The following is a 25,701-nucleotide window of genomic DNA, read 5'->3' as shown; positions in this document are numbered from 1 at the left end:
AACATGAAAATGTATATGGAAATATCTGTTTAAATGTTTCCACGGGGGCACAGGTGAAATTCTCTTTTTTAACGTCTGCTGTGAACGGAGCTTTGCAGTTTTTAGATTGTTGTTAAGTTACTTCCTGTTTCATATAAAAGCTGTCAACTGGCTCTAAGAGTATGGTTCATTTCTTTATTGGTAAGTATTTAAATTGACATACAGTATCTGCAGGAGTTCAGTTCTCATACCAGTGAGTGAAAACAGAGATAGAAAGTGAGAGGAGCAGAATAGTGACTATGTCATGACTGTTGCTGTATTGATGGACTTTGTGCTGTAGAAATGGACATTTTGCTGAACTTGAGCTATTAGAGTACGGCTAACTCCACAATGTGCTATTATTTGAGACCCGGATGCTATTTGAATACCAGCTTTTATTTGAGAATATACAGTAGTCAGCAACAGACACAATCCTACCTGGCAGTCTCTTTGATGAGGAGGTGGGAGTGTCTTGCAGGGATGGCCTGTCTGTCTGGGCCTTGGTGGAATATGTCCCTTCTGTGGAGTCCAGGGAACCTATGGACACACACCATTATCATGCACCTGTATGTACACATATATACTGACAAACACTCACATACTTTTACATATATGTTTTATGAGGGTTAACTTGCATAAAGCACACAGTGATGTGGTTACAACCTGGTATGTCCACTTTTAGACATGTACTCTTTACAAGCACTTAGTTTGCACAATTTTAAGTATAGAACTTGTGTATAAAAACTTAATTTAGGTGTATCTAGTGTATGTCATGTATATATTTTATACATTTTTTTGGTATAAGCTAACAACAAGGGAATCTGAATTAAGGTTAGTCCTAAACGTTAACCTTTGAAGGCTCTAAGCTAATTACTGGAGAAACATCCATTAAACAGACTCTGCTACAATCCACCCAAACATGCAGTCCACAGTGTGTGTGTGTGTGGTGTGTGTGTGTGTGTAACTCTTTACTCACTACTACTACTACTTTTTTTCTGGACTAACAGAATTAAAATGAAAAAGCAATCATTTAGTTTTATTAACAATAACTGAAGATGCTTCCTCCCACAGTCCAAAGACATGCAGGTTCACTGGTGACTCTAAATTGCCCGTAGGTGTGAATGTGAGTGTGAGTTGTTGTTTGCCTCTATATGACTGGCTTCAGCCCACTGCAACCCTTGAGGATGTGGTATAGATAATGGTTGAATGGATAGATAGTTGAAGATGAGTTGCCAAATAACCAATCAGTAGATATTGTCGTAATCACTCAAGTAATAAGAGCACCTCAGGACATCTACTGGACAGTGATTTGACAGTTGGTGGAGGTGACCTGCAGCTCTGAATACAGTTGGTTACATTAACAGCCATTCAGCTGCAGGGCTCTTTCTCTGCTGTGTTCTTATTTTTCAGCTTTCCTCAGTTCTCCAGCAGTGCAGAGCACATCAAATACCTTATCTGTCCAGAATGGTCATTTGTATCTGTATCTGTATCTGTATCTGTGTCATGTCTGTAAACAGACATGCAGGTTCACTGGTGTAAACAGTAAACAGACATGACACAGATACAGACACATTTTCCAGAATGCTGACCTACTATATGTATACACACCATAATCCAGTACCTCTTGTTCAAAGAGTTGAAATGTCTCCCTCGCTCACTCACTGTTAGCCTATAAACCCTCTTATGGCTGTTCAGAGCCAATGCGATTTCAGTAAATGATTCTAAAATGTGCTGAGGTCATCAGTGTCTACAGTAAGATTTTTTTTACACTGCACATTTTCTTAACAAATGTGGAGTGGTCTAAAACATAGACAAAGTATGGAAGATAAAGATCATAAATATCGTCACAACCTCGCAATGCATGCTGGTTCACTCCTCCTCAGCCTTGTAGGTCAGTGTCACAGAAGTCACACAAGTTCATCACTTGACGTAACAACTGCGTTTCCCCAGGTGTTACCACTACTGAAACAAACTGACACTGACCCAGGATCAGTCACTGGCCTCCTCTCTTTAGCGCTGCTGGAGTGGTTTCAGCAGTGCAGGTTTCTCAGCAGGACACTGCATTGTAATAAACACATAGACATACACATGTATGTACTGTATATATACACAGTACACAGTACCTGCAGCCAGGTTAAAGGTCCTTCCCTTTATGGAGCTTTGAACTGGAGAGAACCAGTTTAAAACAGAGCCAACCAGAGGAAGCTGCCTCAGCACCCCCTATAACACAGACACAGAAACCAAGTCTCACATTCAGATGGAATGAACTTGTATAGTCACATAAAGACTTTCACACACACCCAAAACCACACTCACACAGTGACGCAAGAAAGCAAACAAACATGGCTTAGTCTTACTATACTGAGGATCACTCAGTATATTCATTTATCACCCACTCACTCACTCACCTCTTCCATGAGTTTCTCCTCATTGGCCTTTTGCAGCTGTAGCTCTGCCTCCAGGATGCCTTTCCTCACCACCTCCGTCATGTTCTCCAACAACTACACAGAAAAGAATAACAACCATTTAGAAAAAGACAACATATAATTTTCTGGATAATAATTTCTTTTCACTAATATATGATCAATCTATGATCATTAATACATCCTGGATCACTGTGATGGATTTACCTCTGTGCTACTGTGTGTGTGAAGCCCTGCATTACTTATGGACATAGTTAGCACTAAAATCTGACATTTAAAGAGTACAGTCTAGACCTGCTCTGTATGAAAAGTGCCTTGAGATGACTTTTGTTGTGATTCAGCGCTATACAAATACAACTGAATTGAATTGAACTGAACTGTTAAGAAGTCTGAGCCTTTCCTTTAGTCAAACTCCTCTGGTAGGACTTGTGTCACCCACTCATAGCACAGCTTTTGACACTGTAGACCACAGTATCTTACATGACTTGTCTTAATTGCTATTAAATTGGAGGGCTGAAATGTTTTACAGTTCAATGCTGATAAAACAGAGATCCTTATTTGTGTCGCTGCTGGTCTTTTCCCTGAAGAAAGCCTTGGTTCTTTCTCTTCACCAGTTAAATCCTTAGTCAAACACATCATGTCACTTTTGACTCTACACTGACTGTTGTTATCTGACTGTGTGTTAAGTAGGAATAACCAGATCAATTTTCTCCCAGTTCATGTTTTTTTTTTTGTACTTGATCCAAGTCCAATCCTATATTTACATATTTACCTAAATGTTAATTAGATATATTAAAATAACAGCTACTGTATAACCTACTCACATAAGATATTTAATCCAAATACTGGAGGTCCTGGTTAAACAAAATAAAGGTGATATAATATGAACAAAAGTGATAACTGGGAGTATACATCTCCTGAAACTGATGTGAAGCAGTTAGCTGGAGAGAGGACATATTGTATCACTAAGAGTTTATTAGATAGTTGGAACTACAAAAACACTCAGTGAATTCATAAGTGTACAGTGGTGTTACAGAGCAGGGGTCTGTATACAGACCATGACTGTAAAGAGAACTTTAACCAGACACAGGACAAGTTAATGTTGGCCTGTTATCAAGTTACTTTCAGAATGAATTAGTGACAGCTGATATGATCTGCTGCCTCAGGTTTGTTATTCTAACCAGTGAAAGTGGCAGGTGGTGCAGGGTAAAAGGAGAAGCTGCTACCTGAATATCTCATCTTGATAATGATAATTAGTGTTATACCTTAATGTGTCAGTGCATTTGCCAAAATTCAGTGTATGAATTCAGAGTTAGTCACCAGTGTGTCCAAATCATTTTTCACATTCACACACTAATTTTGACTTTCACATGCAGTGAAATGCTGTAGTGTAGATCCCAGCTACTGTAAAGGAGAACAGCTCTGCAGCAGGCTGAGGTGGACAAACACAGCAGAGATCAGAATGATAAAGAAGTTTAAATTATTTTAGACATTAAAATATGCCCAGACTGACCTGATCCTTAGAATCAGCTCAGGACATCTGTAACGTTAAGTGTCTGAGGCACTCCTGTTTAACACCCTATTGACCAGCCTTAATAAAATATCATTTTTGGAATCAGTTAATCCAAGAAACGTCTTTCAAGCTCTACAAGGTTATAAAGCTGACAACATTAGAGAAAATGCAGCCTTACATCATCCAAATATCTCCAAGGTCCTCGGATCAGGGTTTGTTGGTTGGGGCCTGTCTCCCATTGGACAATTTAACAAGCAGCTCAAACCCAACCTATTTAGACTTTCCTTTGATCAGTTTTTAAACATGATCTATTTTATTATTTCTACATTGAGTCTCTATTCTAAGTCTTTCTTTAGTCTTTTTCGTGAAACACTTTATGACATCTGATCTAGAAATGTGCCCTTATAAATCAATTTAAGTTTGTTTTTTTTTTTTAACTTTACTGCTCACATGAGATTAAGTTGCTAATTTAGAAAATATTGTTTGGAAGCTAATAAAATAAGCTTAAGCCTGATGTATAAATGTAAAAAACATTATCTAAACTATTCATTTAATCTTTGAGAATATTCTTTGTAACTGTCTAATGACCCTCAGGTGCCATTTAAAGTGAATATAGCAGTTACCCTTCCACTCTCCTCTATGTCCCTCCCCAGGGCAGCTATTGTATCCACCAGCTCTGGAACGTCAACGTCCTCAGTCACCATACCCACAAAGATACAGTCCTCCTCTGTCCCAAACTCAGGACCTGGGTAGAGAGGAGGAGATAGAAAAGGTGAAAGGAACGACAGAAAAGTTGAGTAAGATACACACTGCAAGTCACATTGTTCAGAGGCCTCTCTGAGGTGAAGCAGTACTAACCAGTGGAGAAGACGATGTCAGTGTCAAGTTCTTGCAGTTTCTTCAGCAGCTCAGTGTTAATTTTTTCCAGCTCCTGCTTCCTCCTGTTCTCATCCACTCCTTCAGTCTGTGGCTGATACCTGAACATCAGCACATCTGTCACAACCCTGTGTTTGAACTGTACTGACCACATCAGTGATGGACTTATTGTGCTGTTGATGTCATCATTAATAACCACTGTGAAAGGGATGGATGCTTACCTCCTCCTCTCAAAGTGAATCTACAAATACATTTTCTCACCTTATCATCAGCTCTTCCCACATTCAAGCTAATTTACCCGTTTCACTTTCACCAAACCTATCTCACTTGTCACTGTCCTTCACTTACGTGCCACCTCATTCACTTCTGGAGGTGCTCCGATCAGAATTCAAATCCTCATCACCCAGGTACCAAGTGGTGTTCTACAACCCTACTCTATCCAGCTGCTCCTGTTTATTACTCAACTGGGCCACCTAACCATCTGCAGAACCACCACTATGAACTACCAACTATCTCATCATTGTTCTTTACCTAATTCTTCTACTGTACTTGTTTTACTTACCTTGCTTACTTAACCACTTGTATTACCTGATTTTAACCTTCTTATCATCCATCTGGCCATCTGATCTTATTCACAACTTCATCACCCAGCATTCCTAACCCCTGGTCTATCCATGCTGAATACAGCTCATCACCTAAACAAATGGACTACACTTATACAATGCTTTTCTACCTTAACGGACAACGCCTTTTACAATTTTTGCCTTTCATTCACCCCATTCCCTCACACACTGATGACGGCGGTGCTGCCATGCAAGGCAGCAACTTCAGGGTCAGTGTCTTAGGAGAAGACTTTGAAACATGGACAGGAGAAACCAGGGGTCAATCCAACATTAGTCTACTCTACCCCCAGAGCCACAATCCTCATAGGTCCCATCATCAACTGTCTGATCTCACCATCTATCCACCTGGACCACCTATGGAATTTCTTTAATAAGTCTAATCATCAGTTAATCAACTTCACTCCTACTGACCATATCCCAAGTGCTTCATCTAGGATTCAAACCCTCGTCTCCAAGTTGCCAAATAGTTTCCTGAACCATTTGTGCAGTTGGCATGAATGAAAATGAAAAATGTAAGAGGAGAGTGCTGGTCTGGTGTTAAAAACATTTGGTTTGGTGAAGGTTCATTAAACTGATTTTATTTCCTATGTGCAGAGAAGATGATTTACTACAGAGCTCTGAACAGCCTGAAGCCTATCAGCCTTACCGGACAGCTCCCAGACCAGGCCAACTGAGCTCCTCTATGTATCTGAGCGAGGCTGCGTGTCGGTGGGTCTCCTCTCTGAAGTCCTGTCTGAGGCACATAGTGGAGCTCATCACAGGCACAAGCTCCATCAGCTTCTCCACCAGGTCCTCAACATCCTCCTGCTGGGTCCCCAGGACTGGGTGGGAGGGAGACATTACAGTCACAACTGTTTCCTGGTGATGTTCTAAATCTTGCTGGTAGTATTTAATAATATCAAAAATACATTGAGGCAGTGTTGTGTTTATGTGCTTGTGTGTGTTCATGTTACCTGCGGCAGTCAGGAGGGGGCTGAAGCGAACACAGGTACCCTCGTCCTCAAGCTCCACTACTTCTACTCCACTGGAGGGAACCAACCGGGCCAGCTGCTCACCCAGCTACACTCAGGAACACAGAAAAGGAATACTTAAATTGTGTTGTTGGTCAACTTGGGACTTAAGTGTTGTACATACTGACCACAAAACTGCCTGTTTTGTCCAGAAAGGGTTTAGTTCTGACTCTTTGAACGTTTGTTGTGGGACAGAAAGGTGCTGCCAAGTTACAAAATGTCCTCCTACTATCCTGCTGATGAAACTGTCAACAAAACCACAAGTAGCCATAGCTATGGACTATGGGGGAGAGCTCTCAGACAGAAGTATCTCACTGGGATATGAAGATACAAAACTGTGAGCAAGGTTTAGTGTTAATTAGTGAGATTCTTTCAGATATTGGATATTTGATTTATTAATTAACCTCCTGCAATTGAATTTAATTTAGTTAATTAATTTCATATTAATTAACTTCATACAAAATGCAAATTAGGAAAAGAAATACAAATAAAATCTGTATCTGTAATGTATATATGAATAACCTGCATCAGGCCTGACTGAAATAAATTCACTGAAACTGAGAGGAACTGCACAGCTCGTTACAATTCCCTGTGGAGAGCTTTTACATTACACAAAATCATTTGATCAATTGTTAATACCTAACATACTGATTGGTGCAGCATTAAATAACACAAAAGACACAAAAATACTGGTTACAGTACAGGCTCCAGAAGGAAAAAACACTCACCCATCTGTTGAAAGCGTCGAGGACCTCTCTCTCCCCAGCACAGTAACCCTCCACTGAGCCCCCACTGGATGCTAAAAACATAGCATCCATTTATAAAGTAACAATACAACAATACACTAAGATGATGATACTATTATTATTAGAGCGGGTTGCCCATTAACCAGAAGGTCGGTGGTTTCATCTCCAGCTCCTCTAGTCCACATACCGAAGTATCCATGGGTAAGATACTGAACCCTAAATAATTACCCCCAATGGCAAAACCATTGGTGTGTGAATGTGTGTGCATGTGCCTAGAGAGCTCTGTATTGACAGAACAAACACTGTATGAATGTGTGTGTGAATGGGTGACCTGTAGTGTGAGGCACTTTGAGTGGTCGCAATGACTAGAAAAGTGCCATATAAGTGCAGTCCATCCATTCACCATCTTGGTATTATCTCAATAATTACTCATCATCATTTAAAATAACAAGGTTCTTTGTTGACATTTGGGAAAAGTGTGACAAAATAATATAAGCTCAAAAGGTCAATTTACTAGATTTTCAGAGCTTTCAACTGCATCTTATGATCTCCTTCAGCAAAAGACCATAACAGTACAGTAAACCCACTCACACAGACCTTTGAATCCACAACAACTTATCGACATGAAAGATCTGTTAGGACGTTCCTACACAAAGCACATCTTATCAGTGAGGAGGAAGATAGAGAGAGGGAGCTGCAGCAGGTGCAAGGGGCACTCCAGGTCAACCAGTGCAAGGGAATCCCTGATCTATCCTAAGATGATGATGCTGACAGGAAAACTGAGGTGATGCAGGATCACAGCAGAAACAGACAACATCAGCTGTCAGTTAACACTGGATGTACTGGGAAGAGGTCAAAGGTTACTGACCAGAAGTCGGCAGATGACCAGACAGATGTTACCATCCTCCCCCTACATATGACCAAAAGACCAAACCTCTGTACTTAGTTCATCTGCTGAAAACTGAGCAAGTTCCCGTCAGTAATGACAACCATGAGATTTGGTTGAAAGCACCAAAAACTAGTAATTGGACCTTTGAGGTTAGAATTTATCATTACATGAATCCCTTTTAGTTTTAAAAGACATTTTCATCATCATGTTTGATGAGTCAGCGGTCAGACCCTTACCAGCACTCATTTCCTGGGAAAACTTGAACAGCACCACAGGAGAGCTATGTTCATCCTCCACCTGTTGGACACACAAAGATACCAATCAGGCATCTGAGACATTCATTATTATAACACTTATCAAGTGATATTCTTTATGACATGCAAAATAATTATCATAAGCTGAAAGGGTGCGATGTAAACATGTATTTACGAGTTTGCTCTGCATCCATGCCTACTGCAAGTACTATGTGTTATGTCCATGGTAACTGTAACTGTATGTCACATACAAGTTTTTGTTTGAGTTGTCAAACTGCTCTGTATGGAGGTGGTGGTCCTTGCCTCTCAGTGGTACAAACCAGCCCAAACCAAAGTTACAGCTTCAGTTGAAAACATTTGGCTGGATGATGAATTGGCTGCCAAACTGCCCAACCTGACACTTGATTAAAATCAACTAAGCAAACAGATTAATATATGGCACTGGCCACTTACTCCATTATCATTGTAAAATATTTCAAAAGTAAGTCTATGAACCATGCAATCAGGTTCTTGATGCAGGCAGTACCTGGACATACCTGTGTTTTTCAGTACATCACCCGGGGTTGTTGTCTCCTGTTTAGCATTAGCTTAGTATTTGTGTCAAACTGAACTATGTCATTTACCCTGAATCAGATTCAACAAACAACTGATCTCAGTGAAGTTACATGTGTTATAACACTAAGACAGGAAATAAAACCCATAGTGAAGCCTATCATTGATGACATCCAGGTGAAAGGTTAAGGCAAGCATCATGCCTGAGTGAAGCTGAAATGAAAGGCTACTGTTTCTGGGGTGTTGATGTGAGGGTCATGAATAATTCACGTGCATGTGTGGTTATAAAAAAAAAAATTAGCTTTACTAAATAAAACACAAAAGGTTATTTCATCCAAGTCAGGTCTCAAGGCCTCAGTATGCTTCAAACAAAGGTCTTGTTGGATCAGCATCAGTAGCATCTGACCCCCCCCCACCCCAATGGAGGTGTCCAACAGTTTCTGTAACTTTCCGAAACAGAAAATCTGACAGTCAAATGTGTAGCTGTGTAAAAGTAGACAGGGTTTGAACTTCTCTCTCGTGTGCGATTGTATGATTTGTTGCATCCCTCTTTATTAGGCAACACCTTTGAGTGTGGACATTTGGAACAGATATACTGACTTCTACCTTTGGACACGATAAGTTCATCTGAAGCATACTAAGACCTTAAGGGTTTCAGTGTATCTAATGTAGTTAGACTGTTGGTAGGGCACAGGCACCAGCTCAGACGGCCTCTTCTCCAGGGTTCTCTCCTCTTAGTGCTGGACCCCACAGACCAGCGGGGTTAAGTTAATTCATTACTGGAATCCTAAGTATATAACCACCGGAGGAACCCAGCACTAGATGAAGCAACAAACTCAGACAGGACCCAGAAGTTAACAATGTGAGCTAAAACAGATAAGTGAAGGTTCAAGAAGGCTAAAGCCCATAGATACAACTATTAAGATGTTTTCAACCAAGCAGGAAGAAGAAAGAGACAAAGAAGAGTAAAGCACAAACTAGAAAACCAGATAAGTAGGGCTGATACAAACTGTAAAGGAGGGGGAACACCTTTATAAAAAAAAAAAAAAAAATTTTAACCACAGATTCAAGACGAGTGCCGACACAGTTGAGGTTGGTTTCAATTGTGTTGTTATTATCTTCCAAATGAAGTTATTATCTCTCAACACATACACAAAAGATTGAATGGATGCTATGGACCTGGTCTCCTGGATACCAAAAACATACACACATTGACAACATCAACTGCTAGGGGCTAGCTGTAGCAAACAAAACACAACCCACAGTACTACCCAGACAACAGAGAATGGGTGACAGTCATTACAGCTGCATTTAATTTCATTAGAAGTCAAGAGGATGCCAGTAAGATTAAGAGCATTGCCCCTTCATGTTGAAAAGAGCCTGTTGATGTTTTTGGGGCATCTGATTAGGATGCCTTCCAGCCACCTCCAAAGAGGATAACTGCATGGGAAATGACTAATAGCTGCACTTAGGGCTGTATTAAGGTGCCGCTGTGGTTTGAGCTACATTATAATGTTATGTTAATGTTAACCTAACGTTTCAGCGTGCTAAAATTTGAATATAAAAACCAATCAGACCAAAGTCTCAGACAAACTGAAATGCTGACTGCACACGAAAAAAGCTCACCACAGTTCTAATAACTCATCCTGTTAGTAACATGTCCGAGCCAAATTTCATGACAAGGCTTTGAACCACCTCTTTCTGGAAAGTGACATGTTCAGTGTGCCTACATGTGCAATATATTACAGGATGTTTGTTAACGAACGACTCAAAAAAGGCCTGATAATCAGACTGAAGTGTTTCATTTCGCTTCATTACTCAGCCCAACAGCATTGCTCTGACTAGTTAATACAAATCTCATCTAGACTTGTGGCCATTTTTCTGTCACCATTTTCATGGATGTAGCCAGGAAAGACAGAAAGATGATGTCTCCATTCTCAACTCTGCCTACAAGGCTCTGATTGATTTTCCAAACAGGATAGCTACCAATGAGCACAACAGACCAGTCTGAATTGCTGAACAAATCAGACATACAGTGGTTCGAAAGACAATAACCAGGGTTTAAAGAAAGAAAATAAAACACTAAGATATTATTTTAAGATTTGTGGACTGTTTAGAAACTTCAGTTTAACCCCACTGGGCTAGCTGCTAGGCTGATGGACCAGGGACTTAACACCTCCCTCTGTGCCTGGGTAAGTTTCTGAACTCAGGGGGTCAGGGTGGGCTTTCACACCTCTAAATCCCTCAATACAGATGCCGCCAAGGTTGTCCACTGTACTCCTTGTGCACACAACTGTGCGGTCAGAAACAGCTCTAACTCCTCTGTCATGTTTGTAGTGACTGGCTAGAAGGCTACGTTAATCATTAATGCCTGAACCACTTCAGACCAGCTCAGGACGCTCTGCATCCCACAGAGATTAAGCACCTTCTACTTTGCTGGTGTGGTCTATGAATTGCCCTACGCAGGGACCTACAGAGAGTGGTTTACCATCAGGGAGGGACTCAGACCAAAAACAGGGGCTGAATTGATGGAGGCATATTGTTTAAGGTAACACTGAGACAATAAAACACGGTCTAGGAAGGAAATATGTTACTGGTGCACCTTGCCAGATGACGTGCACTGCAGCAAAAGTTGAGCCAAGTTCAACTCTTTTGCCAGATAACCCTGTGTTGTTTTGCTGCCGCTCTCTATGCTGGCATGTCGCTGTGCTGCTGACCTGACTCTATTTAAATGAATGAGAGGAGTGAATTTTTTTTCATGCAGGGCTACTGCCAGTCTGAATGTAGCCACATATATCAGAGGTAGGACTGCACAATCATGGCCAAAATGATAATCATGATTAGTTTGTTCAGGATTGAAATCACAATTATGTTTCGCAATTATTCATTGATTTTGAGGACAGAATTTTTTCATTGCACGTTCTCATTAAATAAACTGAGCACTGCTTTCACTTCCATGTTGTGTTACACTGCTGCTAATTTAAAATATAATTGTACCAAACCTTTCACCCAAAAATGAACCAACAAAGCACTGCTGTCACTCAGTGTTTATTGGACACATACCTCTGGCCAAATGAAATGGGATCGCATTGATTATGTCAGTCTGTCTTTGGGAGCTGGATGGATAGTGACATGTCAAAAGTTGTTGTTATGGATGAGGTGAGACTGGACAAAGACAGGGATTTAGTGAGGTAAATTTAGCAAAGTTAAATTTGCATACACCTTACTGCAGGTGGTATTTTTCTCAGGTGGCTGAACAGGTTGTGTGTTACAGTCACTCTTTGTTCTCTTTGTTCTTACTTAACAACAGTCGCTCTTGTTTGGTCTGTCTGTTCTCTGTTGTTACTCTTCTACTCTGAACTGACGCTGCAGGGTGTGTGTGCAGCAGTTTGATATGCAGAGCTTTCTATGAGTGGAGCACACATTTAAAATATCAATATTGCAAGAAATCAGGTTCATTTAATTGTGGGAAGCCAAATCATGACTGTGATTGATATTAATATATAATTTATAGTAACTGTGCTGCCCTAATCAGAAGGGTGCAGAACCACAACTAGGAGGACTATGAAAGATCTTCCCAACCCTGGCAATTGACTATTCTTGCTTCTACACTCAGGTAAACACCTTTGTAGTCACAAGTCTAACACAGAAAGACTCTGAACAATCAGAAAGATGAACTCTGTCCCTGACTGCTGCAAATAACTACAGTTAATAAGCTGTGAGCATGACAGGACAGTATACTTGGTGGAGTAACCAGCTTGCCCTTCATCAGGAACACAAAGTTTCCATCGACTCATAGTTTAGTGGACTGTGGATATTTCTAGGTCAAAATGAAACCTCAGTGCCATCAGTGGTCTAATAACATTTACATGTGTTTGGATTTGGAACTAAAAGAAGTAATGAGATGCAACAACACGTGACACATTCATTAATTATTCATGACCCTTGTATTTCTTCCAAAGGTAACAAAACTTAATGAGTGTGGAGAGGCATTCCCTGAAGTACCTCAAAGAACATGCCTGAGTGGTCCACATCCTAAACAATTAGGAAGAAGTGAACAGTCCATCAGCCAATGGAGACCCAAACACCGCTGAGCTGATGTGGGTGAAGGAAAATGGTCAGGAGTGATAGGAAGAAAGAAAAGGAAGAGAAGGGAAGACAGAGGGGAAGGGGAAGGGGGAAGTGAGGGAGACGGGCAGAGGCTTGGTCCCACCTACAATAGAGAGCATGAGAGAGCCCAGAACGTCCCGCAGTGAAGCCCCGGAGATGGGCGGGATCGGCGACACCACGCCCTGGAACCAAGGCAACCCACACTGACTATAACTACAGCTATACACACACACAGAAAAATACTCACACTAGACACCTGCAGGCTCATACACATCTTCCTAACACAGTGGTACTAAAAACTCAAACTGCTGCATGTCCACAGTGAATGTCTCTGAACTAAGACAAAACTGAAATTCATCCTTTTATCAAGTTACAGTGAGGTTGAGTACCACTGTGTCATGATTCTGATCCCAAACCCTCTTGTTCACTGCATCCTGTTTACAGTAGTTTTAATGTGTCATGCTATTAATCTAGGTTTAGACCTGTATGACATCTCAGTGACTGTATGGATACAGTGTTTGTCTTAGTGGATGCCAGTGAACAAGCTTTAAGCCAAGTCTGAACAGCTGACACTGTTTCAGTATCAACACAACTCTGATGTTACCATGGTCAAAGCCTCGACGAGAGAGATCTCTGTCTCAAGCACATCCTATAAACACAAATGGGTTTTTTTCTTTGAGCATGTTCCAAATGTTATTTATTAAAACATAGCAAGGTTCTGATCCCTTGTTCTCCTGTAAACTTTCTCCACAAACATAACATGACAACTAAGCTGTCCATTATGCAAATAATTAACTAACCAGTATTTCTTTTTCAACAGGCATTTTACATGTGACTGGTCTAAGTCAAACTGCACCAGAATCTAACCACTTCCTCTAATATATGCAGGTTGTAAATATCAAATTTTCACATATGCTGCACTTAGTGTGTTTAGAACAAGGTCTGAACAAACAACAGTCTCTAGTTTCATGGTGGTATGGTGGGTCTGATGAGGCAGGGCTAGTTAAGACTATAATGACCTGAGTAGGCTGTCCCTTTACCAGCTGTCTCTGCTGCTGATGTCATGAACTTCATCACAGGACTTTATCTGTCCAAGTCCAGTTCAACACTGACAACTACCAGCAACTACCTCCAGCCTGCTCCGTCAGAGTTTTAGCATATATTGATATTCTGTCGCAGCTACTAAGCAGTGAGTTTATATTTTTTCATATGATGTCAGTCTAATATTAGAGTGAGTGTCAGTGTGTGCATTCTGTCCACAGGCTCTTCACACAACAGAGAAGTCAAACGCACTACTGCTGCACTCAGAGGTGAACAGAGTGATCACCACAAGAGGACACACCCAGCATTAGACACCATTACCACCAGTTTACCACCATGAGGCTAGAGGCCATAGTCAGATATCAGCAAAAATATGACCAAGATTTATTTTGATAGCAGGTATTTCATAATATTTGGTTGCAAATATATACTTCAATTATCACACCTAATATCTTCTTCTGAAGGATGGCTTCAGGAGTATAGTTTGTCAGTCACTGCTACCAGGCAGGGCAGCATGTAGCAGTGCTGTGAGGAGGTGACTGCAGCTGTATTTTTACTCACATCATATTTTATGATAAAATACCAAACACTATCTCTTACTAACTGGTATTTTTCAGTTGATTAACAGTGCAGTATCCCTGACCTATTTCTCATAAAATATCTGAAGCCTGACCAGGCAGCCTGTTCATCTTTTATTATGGCAGATATTATGTATTTATAAATGGCAGAACATGAAGAGACCACCTACCGATGTTTTGATGGAGGCCAGAGATTTCAGTTTCTGCAGGAGTTGCTGGCTCTGGAGGGAAGAGAGAGGTAAGGATGAAATGTGTAAAATATGACTGCGACATGATGCACCAAAATTTATTTCTAAAAACTTAAAAAATATTTTAACTAGCTCAGCTTTTTGGAAAATGTGCTTGTTTGCTTTCTTGAGATTGATAACATTTCTTGTGGTTATATGTATTTAAATCATGACACCATTAGTCCAAAGGTTTGCCTGTTCAAAACAGCATCTACCAACACCTGATGTACATTAACTGATACACAGAATCTTGTTTGTTTGGTCTGTACACAAAGAGAAACATCAAAATGATAACTGGACCGAGAGATTTCTGAGTTTATCAGTATTGAAAGAAATTGTTCCATCGCTTAACAACTCCTAACTAACATGTTGTGTCTCGTTTGTTTAATCCGTATACAAACAGAGATGTACAAATGTGAGGGGAACCTGTTGGCTGAATGGTTAAGGTGCAGACCATGTGGGAACACGCCCTGAGCAGCTGGTCCCCAGCTCAACACCCGTCCAGCCGGACCCTTTGCTGTCTCTCCCTTGCTCTTTCCCCACATTTCTTGTCTCTCTTTATCAAATAAAGACTGCCCAAAAAAATAATAATAATATTAAAAAGTTAAAATGCTGGTCTGTGGTTCAAGTGATGCTCACCAGAGCTGTGGCTTGTCTGATCTTCTGGACAATTCCATTGTGACCGAGGTACTGCAGAGAGAGCCAGAGCGGCAGCGCTCGCAGCTTCTCCACAGGCTGGCTGGACGTCAAACCTGCTGCCAGAGACTGAGAGACACAGAGAGGCAAGTCTGTTAGCAGCAGAGAGCTGAACAGAATACAACTGATCTAAATGAAATTACAGCAATGATCTTGAATAGATTAACTAGTGGATATTGAGTAGTTAAAAAAGTCTTGACTGTGAACAGAAAATGACACCTCCTACCACTGGGTGTAATTTTAAAAACATTCAGACTGACATAAAGGTCACAGTAGCAAGGGTGATACATCTCTTTAACAGGCGATCAAGAGGATCACTAAAAAACGCTACCAAAACATACAACGCTCTGTGGTTAATCAATTTGTATGCAATTATATGAGCCTACCAGTGCTGGGTCTTCATGTCTGTAGAGGGTGACAGCAGTTACAGCAGGCAGTCCCAGCCACTGACCTGGTGTCAGTGTCATACTATCACTTCTGGTGGCTGCCTAGAGAGAAAAGAATAATACACACAGATAAAGACATTTTCACATTTACTGAGTGTCTGACTTCTATGATAAAAAACACGAGGTGAGACAATAACACCAGGAGGGCTTGCTCTGACACTGGCAGGTGTAGAGTATGGAGACACAGATGTTTGTCTAATTTTCTCTTCCAACTCTTCCATCTTTCTCCTCCAGGTTTTTACACTGTACACATGTGATTATAAGCATTTTTAAACACAGAATATCTCATTGTTGGCTTCATCTATCTAACTTATTTTGCTGTTACAGACCATTGTCCATCATGACCACCATACATTCCATCATTTATTAGATAGTGTTGATAATAAACTATGATTATCACTTTTGTTTCTTAGCTTTTTTGACCCTTCAAGGCAAAACAAGGGGAAACATATTTTTTTAAACACTGATGTAACATGAGTATAATGAATATATAATAAATAATACATTTCGATTTCGTTTTCATTTTGAAAACGTACTTGTAATGATCAATGCGCATTTTTTCATACCTATTAACACTTTGCATTTGCCTAAATTCCTGCTACAAATGATATTTTTTGATAAATGTAATTGATTCTGTAACACACACAGTCTGACTGTGTTAGCAGTGGAGGTGAATGAATCAGCTGTTACAATCGTCCCAACAGTAACTCTAGACATTTAAACCTGACTGGCATCCACACTGAAAAACTCAAGACACTGCAAACTTCAGGTGTCAAAGTACTGAATAATCTGTCAACAGATCATGTTTATGACACATGAAACAATGTCATTCAAAAAAATTACAGCTCAAGTGAAATTACTTTTTGCAGTTGAAAACAATTTCCCGGGTAAAACACAGCAAGACTTTGACATATCTATGCAATATTTTATGTTTCTGGTCAGTGTTGCATTCTCTACCTGCTGACACAGTCAGACATTTCAGACTTTTATGGACTCCAAGAAAATCAACTTGTTACATTCGACCTGGTTCTCCCTACATTAAACTGACTTCATCTACTTCTTGTGGAGAAAAAAAAAAAAAATACAGTTAAGTTTAAACATAAGATTACCATGATAGCAGAAGGGACCTGACCCAGTACCAGGGTTGCCAGGTTGACCCTGCAAACAGAAAAACAACATCATAAGCAATAAAGATTATACTAGTGGTGACATGCTAGAGATACTAAAGTAATGCTCATATGCATTTGTAGAATTTAAAAGTCATGCTGTATGTCTATCATTAAAAAAACATTTTAAATGATGTTCATTTTATGACATTGGTATCATTACCATAAACAGATACAACCAATGCAGAGACTAACTGCATCTAGTACCACACTGCATATTCTGTGCCATCTGTTCACATCTGGAATGCTTTAAGGCAATGAGAAAAAACGTTTTGTGGCACTAAAGCTAACACAATGTAATAACTACATGTATAAGGATATCAAAGGATTGTGAATAAGTGATGTTAAAAATGGTGAGCGTTTTAGTTTTACATGTCTAGTCTGACATTTAAGGAAATGTATATTTGCTTTCTTACCAAAAGGTAGATGGTTTCATGGTGACTAAGAACAAAACTGGTGACTAAGAAACAGTTCTAGCATGTAACTTTACATAAACCCAGAATTTGTCATTGTTAAATGTCTTAAACAAGATACAATTTGCCAACTGCTTCCAGACTTTATGCTAAGCTAAGCTGACTTAACTCCAGCTCTGTACTTAACGCACAGAGATGAGACTGATTTTCATCTGACTGATTCACTCTGAGGAAAAAAGCGCATTCCCCCAAAACATTCAACTATTCAACTAAGACAATCCACTGCAGAGGAAGAGAACTGACCCACCCCTCCACATGAAGCCACATGCTGTACTGATCACACAGGTCCTTCAGACGACCCAACTTGTCTGTATGGCCTGCCCCAGGGGTGCCTGGGAAAAAAAAAAACACATATAAATTACCACAAAAGGTCCAAATGAACATATGAAAGTGCAGATCAAATTCTCAGAGGTTGCTGATTTACTGATTTATCATTAATACTATTTTAATGTAATGTCCCACATGTATACAGAGTGTAAAGTGCAGTGTTTGGACTGTGATTGTCCTTCACCTGCGTTGGCAATCAACAGCAAAGGAAGCTTCCCAGCCTCTACGTCCTCTTTGATTAGTTTGTCCAGCAGGGCGACATCCTGACAGTGACAAACCAGGGTATGAGCAAAATCTTTTTCATTTGAACTATCTGATAGTTATGTGTGTCTCTCTCTCCCTCTCTCTCTCTCATCTATATTCTCCTACCATTTGGTGCTGGGATCCAAAGATGGTGTTGCATGGGACTGTACACAAACTGGAGAGCGGCAGGCCGAGCTAATGACACAGAAACTGAATATGAATATTTCAAAGATCATAATGGCAGTTAATCACATTAAATGTTCACACACATCATTTCTGCAGTGTGTGTGTGTTTTTTGTGTGTAACTGTTCCTACCTGGCTGCACAGGTGCTGTCCCAGACCCGGCCTGCTGGACGCACTCTGGTAGATGACTGGCTGTTTAGAGCTCAGGACTGCATACCCCTCAGATGCATATTCTTCATAGCGGGCGTTTATGACCAGCCGACACACTTTGACCAGGCCGTCCCTGTTGTCCTCGTGGAAGTAAGCTGAGCCGTTCTCATACCTGAGAGACAGATTAGATTATTATGGAGGAGACAGTGACTTGTTTAAAGACAAGGCACTGAAAGCAGAGAGTAACATTAACCAAGCTCCACCACCAACAAATGGTCAAACCGCAGAATCTGAGAAAACATTATTTTTTACCCAAACAAACAGGACCCAGAGGTTCTACAGTAAACATGAACATTTTGTGGAGGAAAAAAATGTGAAAGCATTTTTTTTTTTTTTTTTTTGGTTGACTGATTAATCTTTATTTCTGCCTACTAGTTTTTTTAGACTCTTGTTTATTTCTGCAGCCAGTAAGAGACTGAATCTCTTCATTAAAAGAGTCCTGAACACCAGTGCTCTATCCTAGCTGCACTTTCTTTGGCTGTGTATTTGGCATTATTCTGTAGGAGTAGCAGTAGTTGTGGCAGTGTTTCTATTTCTGGCTTGATCTGCTGTTTTATGCTGTTTTATGATTCCTATTATTGGAACATTATTGTGCTATGCACGGGCGTCAAAAATATGCAGACTTCGCTGCACAGTCACTGACTATGCAAACAAGCAATGAGGAAGTCAGAGAGGCAGTAAAGTCACACAGCTTCTGTCTTGTCTTTGTAGAAGGGTTCATTTTCATACTTAACACAATAGAAAACCCCTTTAATGAGGATGTTTGAGCTGTGTTTCTATAACGGCTTTAATAGTAAGCTACTCTGCTCCTGCTGACACTCATTTTCACTGTGTAGTCATCACGTCACCAACACAAAACAGAGATTATTTCTACAGAATCAAATCTTTTCTGCAGGGTTGTAGCCACAGGCGCACCTGAACAGTCTGCAGAGCCACAATGTGGTGTCAGACAGGATCCGAGTGGTCAGCTTCCGCAGTCGCTCTCTGTCCAGCACTGAGATGTAGGCTGCCAGGCTGTGACCCAGCAAAGCCATGTGACCCTGTTCACCCACATTCTGCATCCTACTGGAGACACCAAACAACAAACAGCAGCTTTATCATGCATTTTATACTGAGGGCCGTCTATTTCCTCCATTCCTTACCTGTTCTGTGTTTTTTATATATTATTCAGGAACTACTATGCTATGTACAGTACTATATCATTTTTATCACTCGTACTTACTGTTGGCTGGGCTTGTCCTCTTTCTCTTCCTCCTCATGAATGAGGTTGTGAACTAGGTGCAGTATAGTGGTGACATCCTGACCACTGCACAGGAGAAATAAAGAAACCAATGATTAGCTTCAGCTCCTCAACTGTTCTCCAAACACAAACTTCAAACTCTTCCCACTGCCACAGTTTACACAAACCACAGAAAATGTACTGTCAGCCTAAAATCACTGACAAACTCTCCAGCTCTCACCATTTTTAATCAATTATTTAAATCATTAAATTAACAATAACGCCGATACATTTTGACTTAGTTTGTGATCAGTCCCTACTTAAAATGCAGAGCTCAGAGCCTTATCAGTGGCCTCTACACAGCACTCTGCCATTAATTATGTGGAAATAATACACTGTAATGGCTGACTTGAGAACATTTTAAAGCTACATTGTGGAGTTTTTCACCACTCATAGTGTATGGAGTGGACAGGGTGGAAGTAAGAAATGACAGTACAGTACGTGACAGTAACAAAGTTGTTTTTTGTGCATGTACTTGTACTTTTTTTAAAAAGTAAAAGTACCTTGAAAATCAATTTTCAGTCATTTTAAGTCTCTACCAGGCTTTCATTAGTTTGAAAATGTTAGCAATGACTCAGGTCAGTTTTTGTACAAGGAGGAAAAAAAATCCTGCTTCTTTTATGAAATATTGTTATGGTCTCAGTTTTCTCATATCACCAAGTGGATGAGAATCACTCCAGAGATCTACAGCTGTGAATCACCATAAAACTTTAAACTTCAACCTGGACTGACCGTGTGAGTGTGTGTGTGTGTGTGTGTGTGTGTGTCTTACTCTCCCTGCAGGGGTCCGGGGATGCTGGTTCTGCTGAAACGCCGCCTCTCTGTTCCTGTCTCCAGCTCTCTAAACACACTGCAAACACACAAAGATCGACTATTACACTATTCAACCTAAAACAGACGTACAGATGCTTTATATGTTTTGAAAGTTTGCTCTGTGGTACTTTTCAGTATCTTTACGAACACTCACTGAAATCACAAGATCATTAGAAAGTCATTAGCATAACTTTTGGTCACTTCCTCGCTGTCGCATGTGAGTTGGGACAACAGGCTCTAGTCTTACCTCTGCCCGTCTTCCAGGATCCTCATGGCGTCACTCAGATTCTTGCCCACTTGAGCCAGTGTGGAGTCCACCATCATCTAAAGTTTATGTGTGTGTATATGTTTTTGTGTGTGTGTGTGTGTGTGTGTGTGTGTGTGTGTGTGTGTGTGTGTGTGTGTGGGGTGAGTGGGCGTGTGTGCTGGGAGAGAGTTAAAGAGAATATTAGGACAATCATTTTGGAATCAATCATTAAATAGGCTACAACACTTTCAGTTGTGTAATAGAGAATTCAAATTACAAAGGCATTAAATAAGCAGCAGGCAGTGAGGGAGAAACCCAAGCAATAAAAAGACCAAAGAATAGCTTGAAGTGATCTATTCAGAGCACAACCCAAGGGTCTGTTGTGTCTGACCCTTGGGTTGTGAGAGAAGAACAGGCATGTAGCAGCACAAAATCTCTTCAAGGCTCTTAATACAGAGTAGTTCAGAAATGTAGTGTTAAAATTAGTATTAAATAACAGGGAACATGGTCAAATGAACCCTGGAAGAATAAAAGTGAAGGCTTTCTTTCACTTCAAGTCAACTTTTAGAGGTTTTATAAAGACAAGCCCTGCTACTCACCATTCACATCAGTCTACAAATAAAAGCTGACCACAGCAAATGTTGATTTGTTTTAGTTTTTTTTCAGTATGAAGTTAACTGATGACTAAGAAGTATGGCATTATTTTTTAAAATATCCTTTGTACTGTTTATGTACAATGGAAAATCCTTCAATGTCCAAGTGTTTATGTGTTGGAGGCTCACCAGCAGTTAAAGGGACTCTGCTTTCTTGTAGACAAATAAAAGTTCTGTTTACATCAGTATAGTCACCAAAACACACTGTGTGTACCCTTGAGATCTAACAAATGTGTTGAGTTTATTTCCTTCCTCATAAAATATTTCCAAAAATGTATAATAATTTAAATGCAGCATAATTTACATCCCAGACTTTAGTCTTCCTCTTGCTGACCTGTGTTGGCACACTGCAGCATGTTTCTGTCTTCACAGGACAGGACTACTGTCTGCTTCACTCAGTCACCTGTTTTATAATGATGCCGATATAATAAGGTCTAATGAAACCTGTTATCATTACTGTGTTACGCAAATGTGAGCTTCAAGATATGTAACACAATGTAAATAGATGAATGACTTCCCTAGGGGTAGGTATCTACAGTACACAAATAAATTATAGGAGGAATTCTAAAAATGAAATATTCCCCAGAACTTAAAGGGGAACGCCACCAATTTTACACATAAAGTGTGTTTTGCTGCATACTGTACACCAGAAAACTTCTGGGAAGCCTTTATTGTCTCCAGAGGGAGCTGTGGAGTCTGACAAATGGCCTCAAGTGAAGTGACTTGAGTCAGTATGGGCTGAGTCTTAAGACTATAAGTGTAGTGAGTAAATAAATCAGAGGGTGTGGATTAGGAAAGAAGTGAGCTCACCAGACCTCTGTAAGCCACAAACTCCAACAAACAGGATATCTCTGAGTCCTCTGCATCAAATTTGATCCTACTGATAGTCTGACAATGTAATAGGAATGCAATGAATGCAATATAGGCTAAGAGTGAAACTATCACATCTTCATATTGCTATATGAGCTGAACTACTGTACATGGGCTGTACTAAGCAGCTTTCATTTGCACAGAACAGTACTGCAATTCACACAGCAGGAATGAGGCAATGATGAAAGAAAATAATGGTAATATTTACATTATAACTATAAACTATAAGCTCGGTAGGAACAATGAGTGTTCTCACAGTCAAAAAACAACAGCAGCTGCAACAACAGTCATATCAATAATATAATAACAATATAATAATAAGATTTGCACATGTTGTAATGTACATATGTCATACTTTTTTTCTCTTCTTTCTTTCTACATATTTTCTACCTATATTTTCATCATACTTCACTCATTCTCATTCTCAGATGAAAATATTGCACACAACTATATTTATTCATCATTGAGATGGTTACTGTGAATTTGTAAATTTGTAACTTAAATTAATTTTCCTGTATATATTTTAAAGATTTTTCATTTTGCTGTTGTTACCTGTTGTTGCTGTCTCTGCTGCTGTAACGCCAGAACTTCCCTCATGGGATCAATAAAGTACATTTATCTTTATCTCTAGGATGACCCCTCATTTACTGCCATCTATAACTCCATCAGTCAATCTAACTGGACTTAAACAGATATAAAATGTAAAATGTGGGTAGATTCACTTTGTGTAATCTGGATTCCTTACTTTATGTTGCAGCAATATCATTAGCTCAAGTGTCCTTAACCACCTTTCTGACACAAACTTTTCTGCCATTTCCCTATTTTACCTTGATATGCACGGTGATGGTGACCACTTGGTACGTTCTTTTAACAAACACCTTTCTGCATTGGATAAAGTGGTCCCTTTCCTTCTTTCATTCATTCCTCTCAGCCTACAGTCCTGGAGAGGTTTTCTCCAATAGCTCTCCAAGATCTTAGTAATTTGGTGAACTGTGATCTGAAAACCTCCTCATGTGACAGGATTCAGGAGAATGTTTAGTGTCTGTGCTGTTGGATCTCAGTGCTGCTTTTGATAATGTGGACCTCCGGATCTTGGTTGATAGACTCGGACATTGAGTGGGTCTCCCTGGTTCAGCTTTGCATTGGTTCTCCTCCTACTTCTCTGATAGAAGTTCAGGAGGCTTCTGTTGGCAGTTTTGCTCCTCAACTGAAGCTCTGTATTGTGGTGTGCTCAGGTTCAGCCGTGTCCTGCTCTGTTTGTTTCTTGTACAGTATATGCTTCCCCTTGGACACTTAACCCATGTAATCCCACCAGTCACAATAGTGCCTAGAGCACTTTAAAGATGTCTCCTATCACTGCTGTGCAGATGATATTCAAATATGTCTCATTCAGACCTCAAAATATAGCAACATTGTCAGTTTTAAATAACTGCCTAAATGCGATAGAAGACTGGATGGATGCTAATTTCTTACAGCTAAGTGTTGAAAAAACCCATGAATTTCTGTGCCTCCTGGTCTTGTCCCTAAAATAATGGATGGTCTTGGTCTCTCAGTTTGTTGGTCTAATCATCCGTAAGAAATCTAGGTGCCAGGCTCTGACTCTGGACCAACATGTTTGTCTTTGTTTTGATCTAGTCTTGCTTTTTCCTGCTGAGAAACGTGGCAAATCTCAGGCCCACAATGTCTCAGAGGTGGAAATGCTTAAAAAAAAATAAATCCATGCTTTTATACCCTCTCATCCTGACTGCTGTAACTTCCTACTACCACAGCAAATCGTCTAAGGGTTGTCTACAACTTGCCCAAAATGCTGCTGAAAAACTAATAAAGTATTAATTTATTTATTTACTAAACATCTAGTTAGTTGGACTTAGTTACTTAGTTAGTTGTCCACAAGAAGAAAGTCTTTTTCACAGTAATGTGCACTGTACTGTATACATGTGAATGTTTATTTAACAGTTTTATTACACTTTTAAAATGTTTTATCTTTATTTTGCAAACCTTATTTTTTAAAGAGTGCTATACGAATTCAGATTTATCATTATTATTAATAATAATATTATTATTGTTGTTGTTGATGTTGTCATGGGTATCATAAGGTTTTTATGACCCTGTTACACCAACAAGAAAAGGCATTAAGTTTAAAGTAAGCCTACAGATATTTCATATTTTCCTCTAATAAAGGCTGCCTATTTCCACAGACGTGGCTGTGGCAGGTGCACTGCTGCTGTCTTTCTAATGGAGGAGGATCCTCTGACTGTTCATCAGGCTGCTGTCTCCTCCTCGCCTGGCACAACCGCAGTGTTAGCGGCTGTCTCTCCTATTAGTGATGCGGCAAGAGCAGCTGCAATAAAATACACATTTCACAGAGCTTGCACACAGCCGCGGAGAAGAGCATGACACAGACGGCTAGCTAGCAACAGACGCACGGCTTCACACCAACTGACCAAGCTCGCTCTCGCAGCTCTCGTTCCTCTTACCGACACTGCACACAACTGACAGCCTGACCGGAGATGCGGGAAATCTGTGGCAAGGAATCGCCGCGGTGTCCCTCCGGAGAGCCTCGGGACGGCGTGTTGGAATGGTGACTTTGACACGTATTTACTGCTCACTTGTGTCCGTATCCCGGAGTCTGAACCGGACAGTTTACTTCCTGAACCAGCGTGCGACGTGCGTTCCACGTTGGCAGCGCCGACGTCACACTCACTGGCCAGTCAGGTGGTAACAGAAGACGACGACGGATTTTTTTTTTTTTTTTTTTTTTTTTTTTTTAAATTACTGATTTATTTTGTTGAACGTGGAACGATACCAACGAACATGTAAGAAATGTTTAGTCTGTTAAAAAAAAAGCCTCATTCCGACGGTAGAAATAAACTTACTTATTAAGAGACTAAAAATAGCATCGTAGTTTTTTTTGTTTAAGACAGTGCACGGCTTAATACAGGAAAATGTTTAGATGTGTACCATTACCTGTCCATATTGGTACACTTAGTAACTGTGAGGCACTCTCTGTCACTTCAGCTGCTGTAAGTCTCTTAAAATATTTGATTGCAGTTACTTTCATTTTATGGTGTTTAAATTAGGAGATTCACATAAAGTTATGCAGCTGTTGAAAACTGAAGATGTAGCTTCATTTTATTAAGATTGAAAGTGTTAGGAACATAGGCTGGTTAATGTTACTCAATAATATTCAAATTCAACCATGACATACAAAAGTGATGTTTTAAGGTTTCTTTA

The 25,701-nt window shown here is 40.1% G+C and overlaps 1 protein-coding gene across 5 annotated transcripts in view; it reads right to left on the bottom strand.

Annotated features, from left to right (window-relative positions):
- pdxdc1 (pyridoxal-dependent decarboxylase domain containing 1) overlaps positions 1 to 25,192 on the bottom strand; it is a 31,517-nt gene extending 6,325 nt beyond the window's left edge. The window contains exons 1-23 of one of the 5 annotated variants that reach the window (XM_051073797.1): positions 24,945 to 25,192; positions 20,945 to 21,122; positions 20,657 to 20,725; positions 19,828 to 19,911; positions 19,521 to 19,667; positions 18,528 to 18,717; positions 18,338 to 18,406; positions 18,153 to 18,231; positions 17,889 to 17,973; positions 17,112 to 17,160; positions 15,943 to 16,044; positions 15,500 to 15,625; positions 14,804 to 14,854; positions 13,619 to 13,663; positions 8,335 to 8,395; positions 7,192 to 7,262; positions 6,407 to 6,512; positions 6,100 to 6,274; positions 4,813 to 4,931; positions 4,578 to 4,699; positions 2,427 to 2,519; positions 2,142 to 2,238; positions 457 to 555 (exon numbers count right to left, since the gene is read on the bottom strand). In XM_051073797.1, the coding sequence (XP_050929754.1) occupies positions 457 to 555; positions 2,142 to 2,238; positions 2,427 to 2,519; positions 4,578 to 4,699; positions 4,813 to 4,931; positions 6,100 to 6,274; positions 6,407 to 6,512; positions 7,192 to 7,262; positions 8,335 to 8,395; positions 13,619 to 13,663; positions 14,804 to 14,854; positions 15,500 to 15,625; positions 15,943 to 16,044; positions 17,112 to 17,160; positions 17,889 to 17,973; positions 18,153 to 18,231; positions 18,338 to 18,406; positions 18,528 to 18,717; positions 19,521 to 19,667; positions 19,828 to 19,911; positions 20,657 to 20,725; positions 20,945 to 21,021 (2,116 nt within the window). In that variant the 5' untranslated portion in view covers positions 21,022 to 21,122; positions 24,945 to 25,192. Of the gene's footprint in view, positions 1 to 456; positions 556 to 2,141; positions 2,239 to 2,426; positions 2,520 to 4,577; positions 4,700 to 4,812; positions 4,932 to 6,099; positions 6,275 to 6,406; positions 6,513 to 7,191; positions 7,263 to 8,334; positions 8,396 to 13,618; positions 13,664 to 14,803; positions 14,855 to 15,499; positions 15,626 to 15,942; positions 16,045 to 17,111; positions 17,161 to 17,888; positions 17,974 to 18,152; positions 18,232 to 18,337; positions 18,407 to 18,527; positions 18,718 to 19,520; positions 19,671 to 19,827; positions 19,912 to 20,656; positions 20,726 to 20,944; positions 21,123 to 24,911 lie in introns of all 5 variants that reach the window. The other 4 variants (XM_051073796.1, XM_051073795.1, XM_018697955.2 and 1 more) reach the window with 4 other exon arrangements.
- Between the last annotated feature and the right edge of the window lie 509 nt (positions 25,193 to 25,701).

The sequence above is a fragment of the Lates calcarifer genome, linkage group LG11 (assembly GCF_001640805.2).
Source record: "Lates calcarifer isolate ASB-BC8 linkage group LG11, TLL_Latcal_v3, whole genome shotgun sequence".
Taxonomy (NCBI): domain Eukaryota; kingdom Metazoa; phylum Chordata; class Actinopteri; family Centropomidae; genus Lates; species Lates calcarifer.
This window is presented reverse-complemented; position numbering and strand designations above follow the sequence as displayed.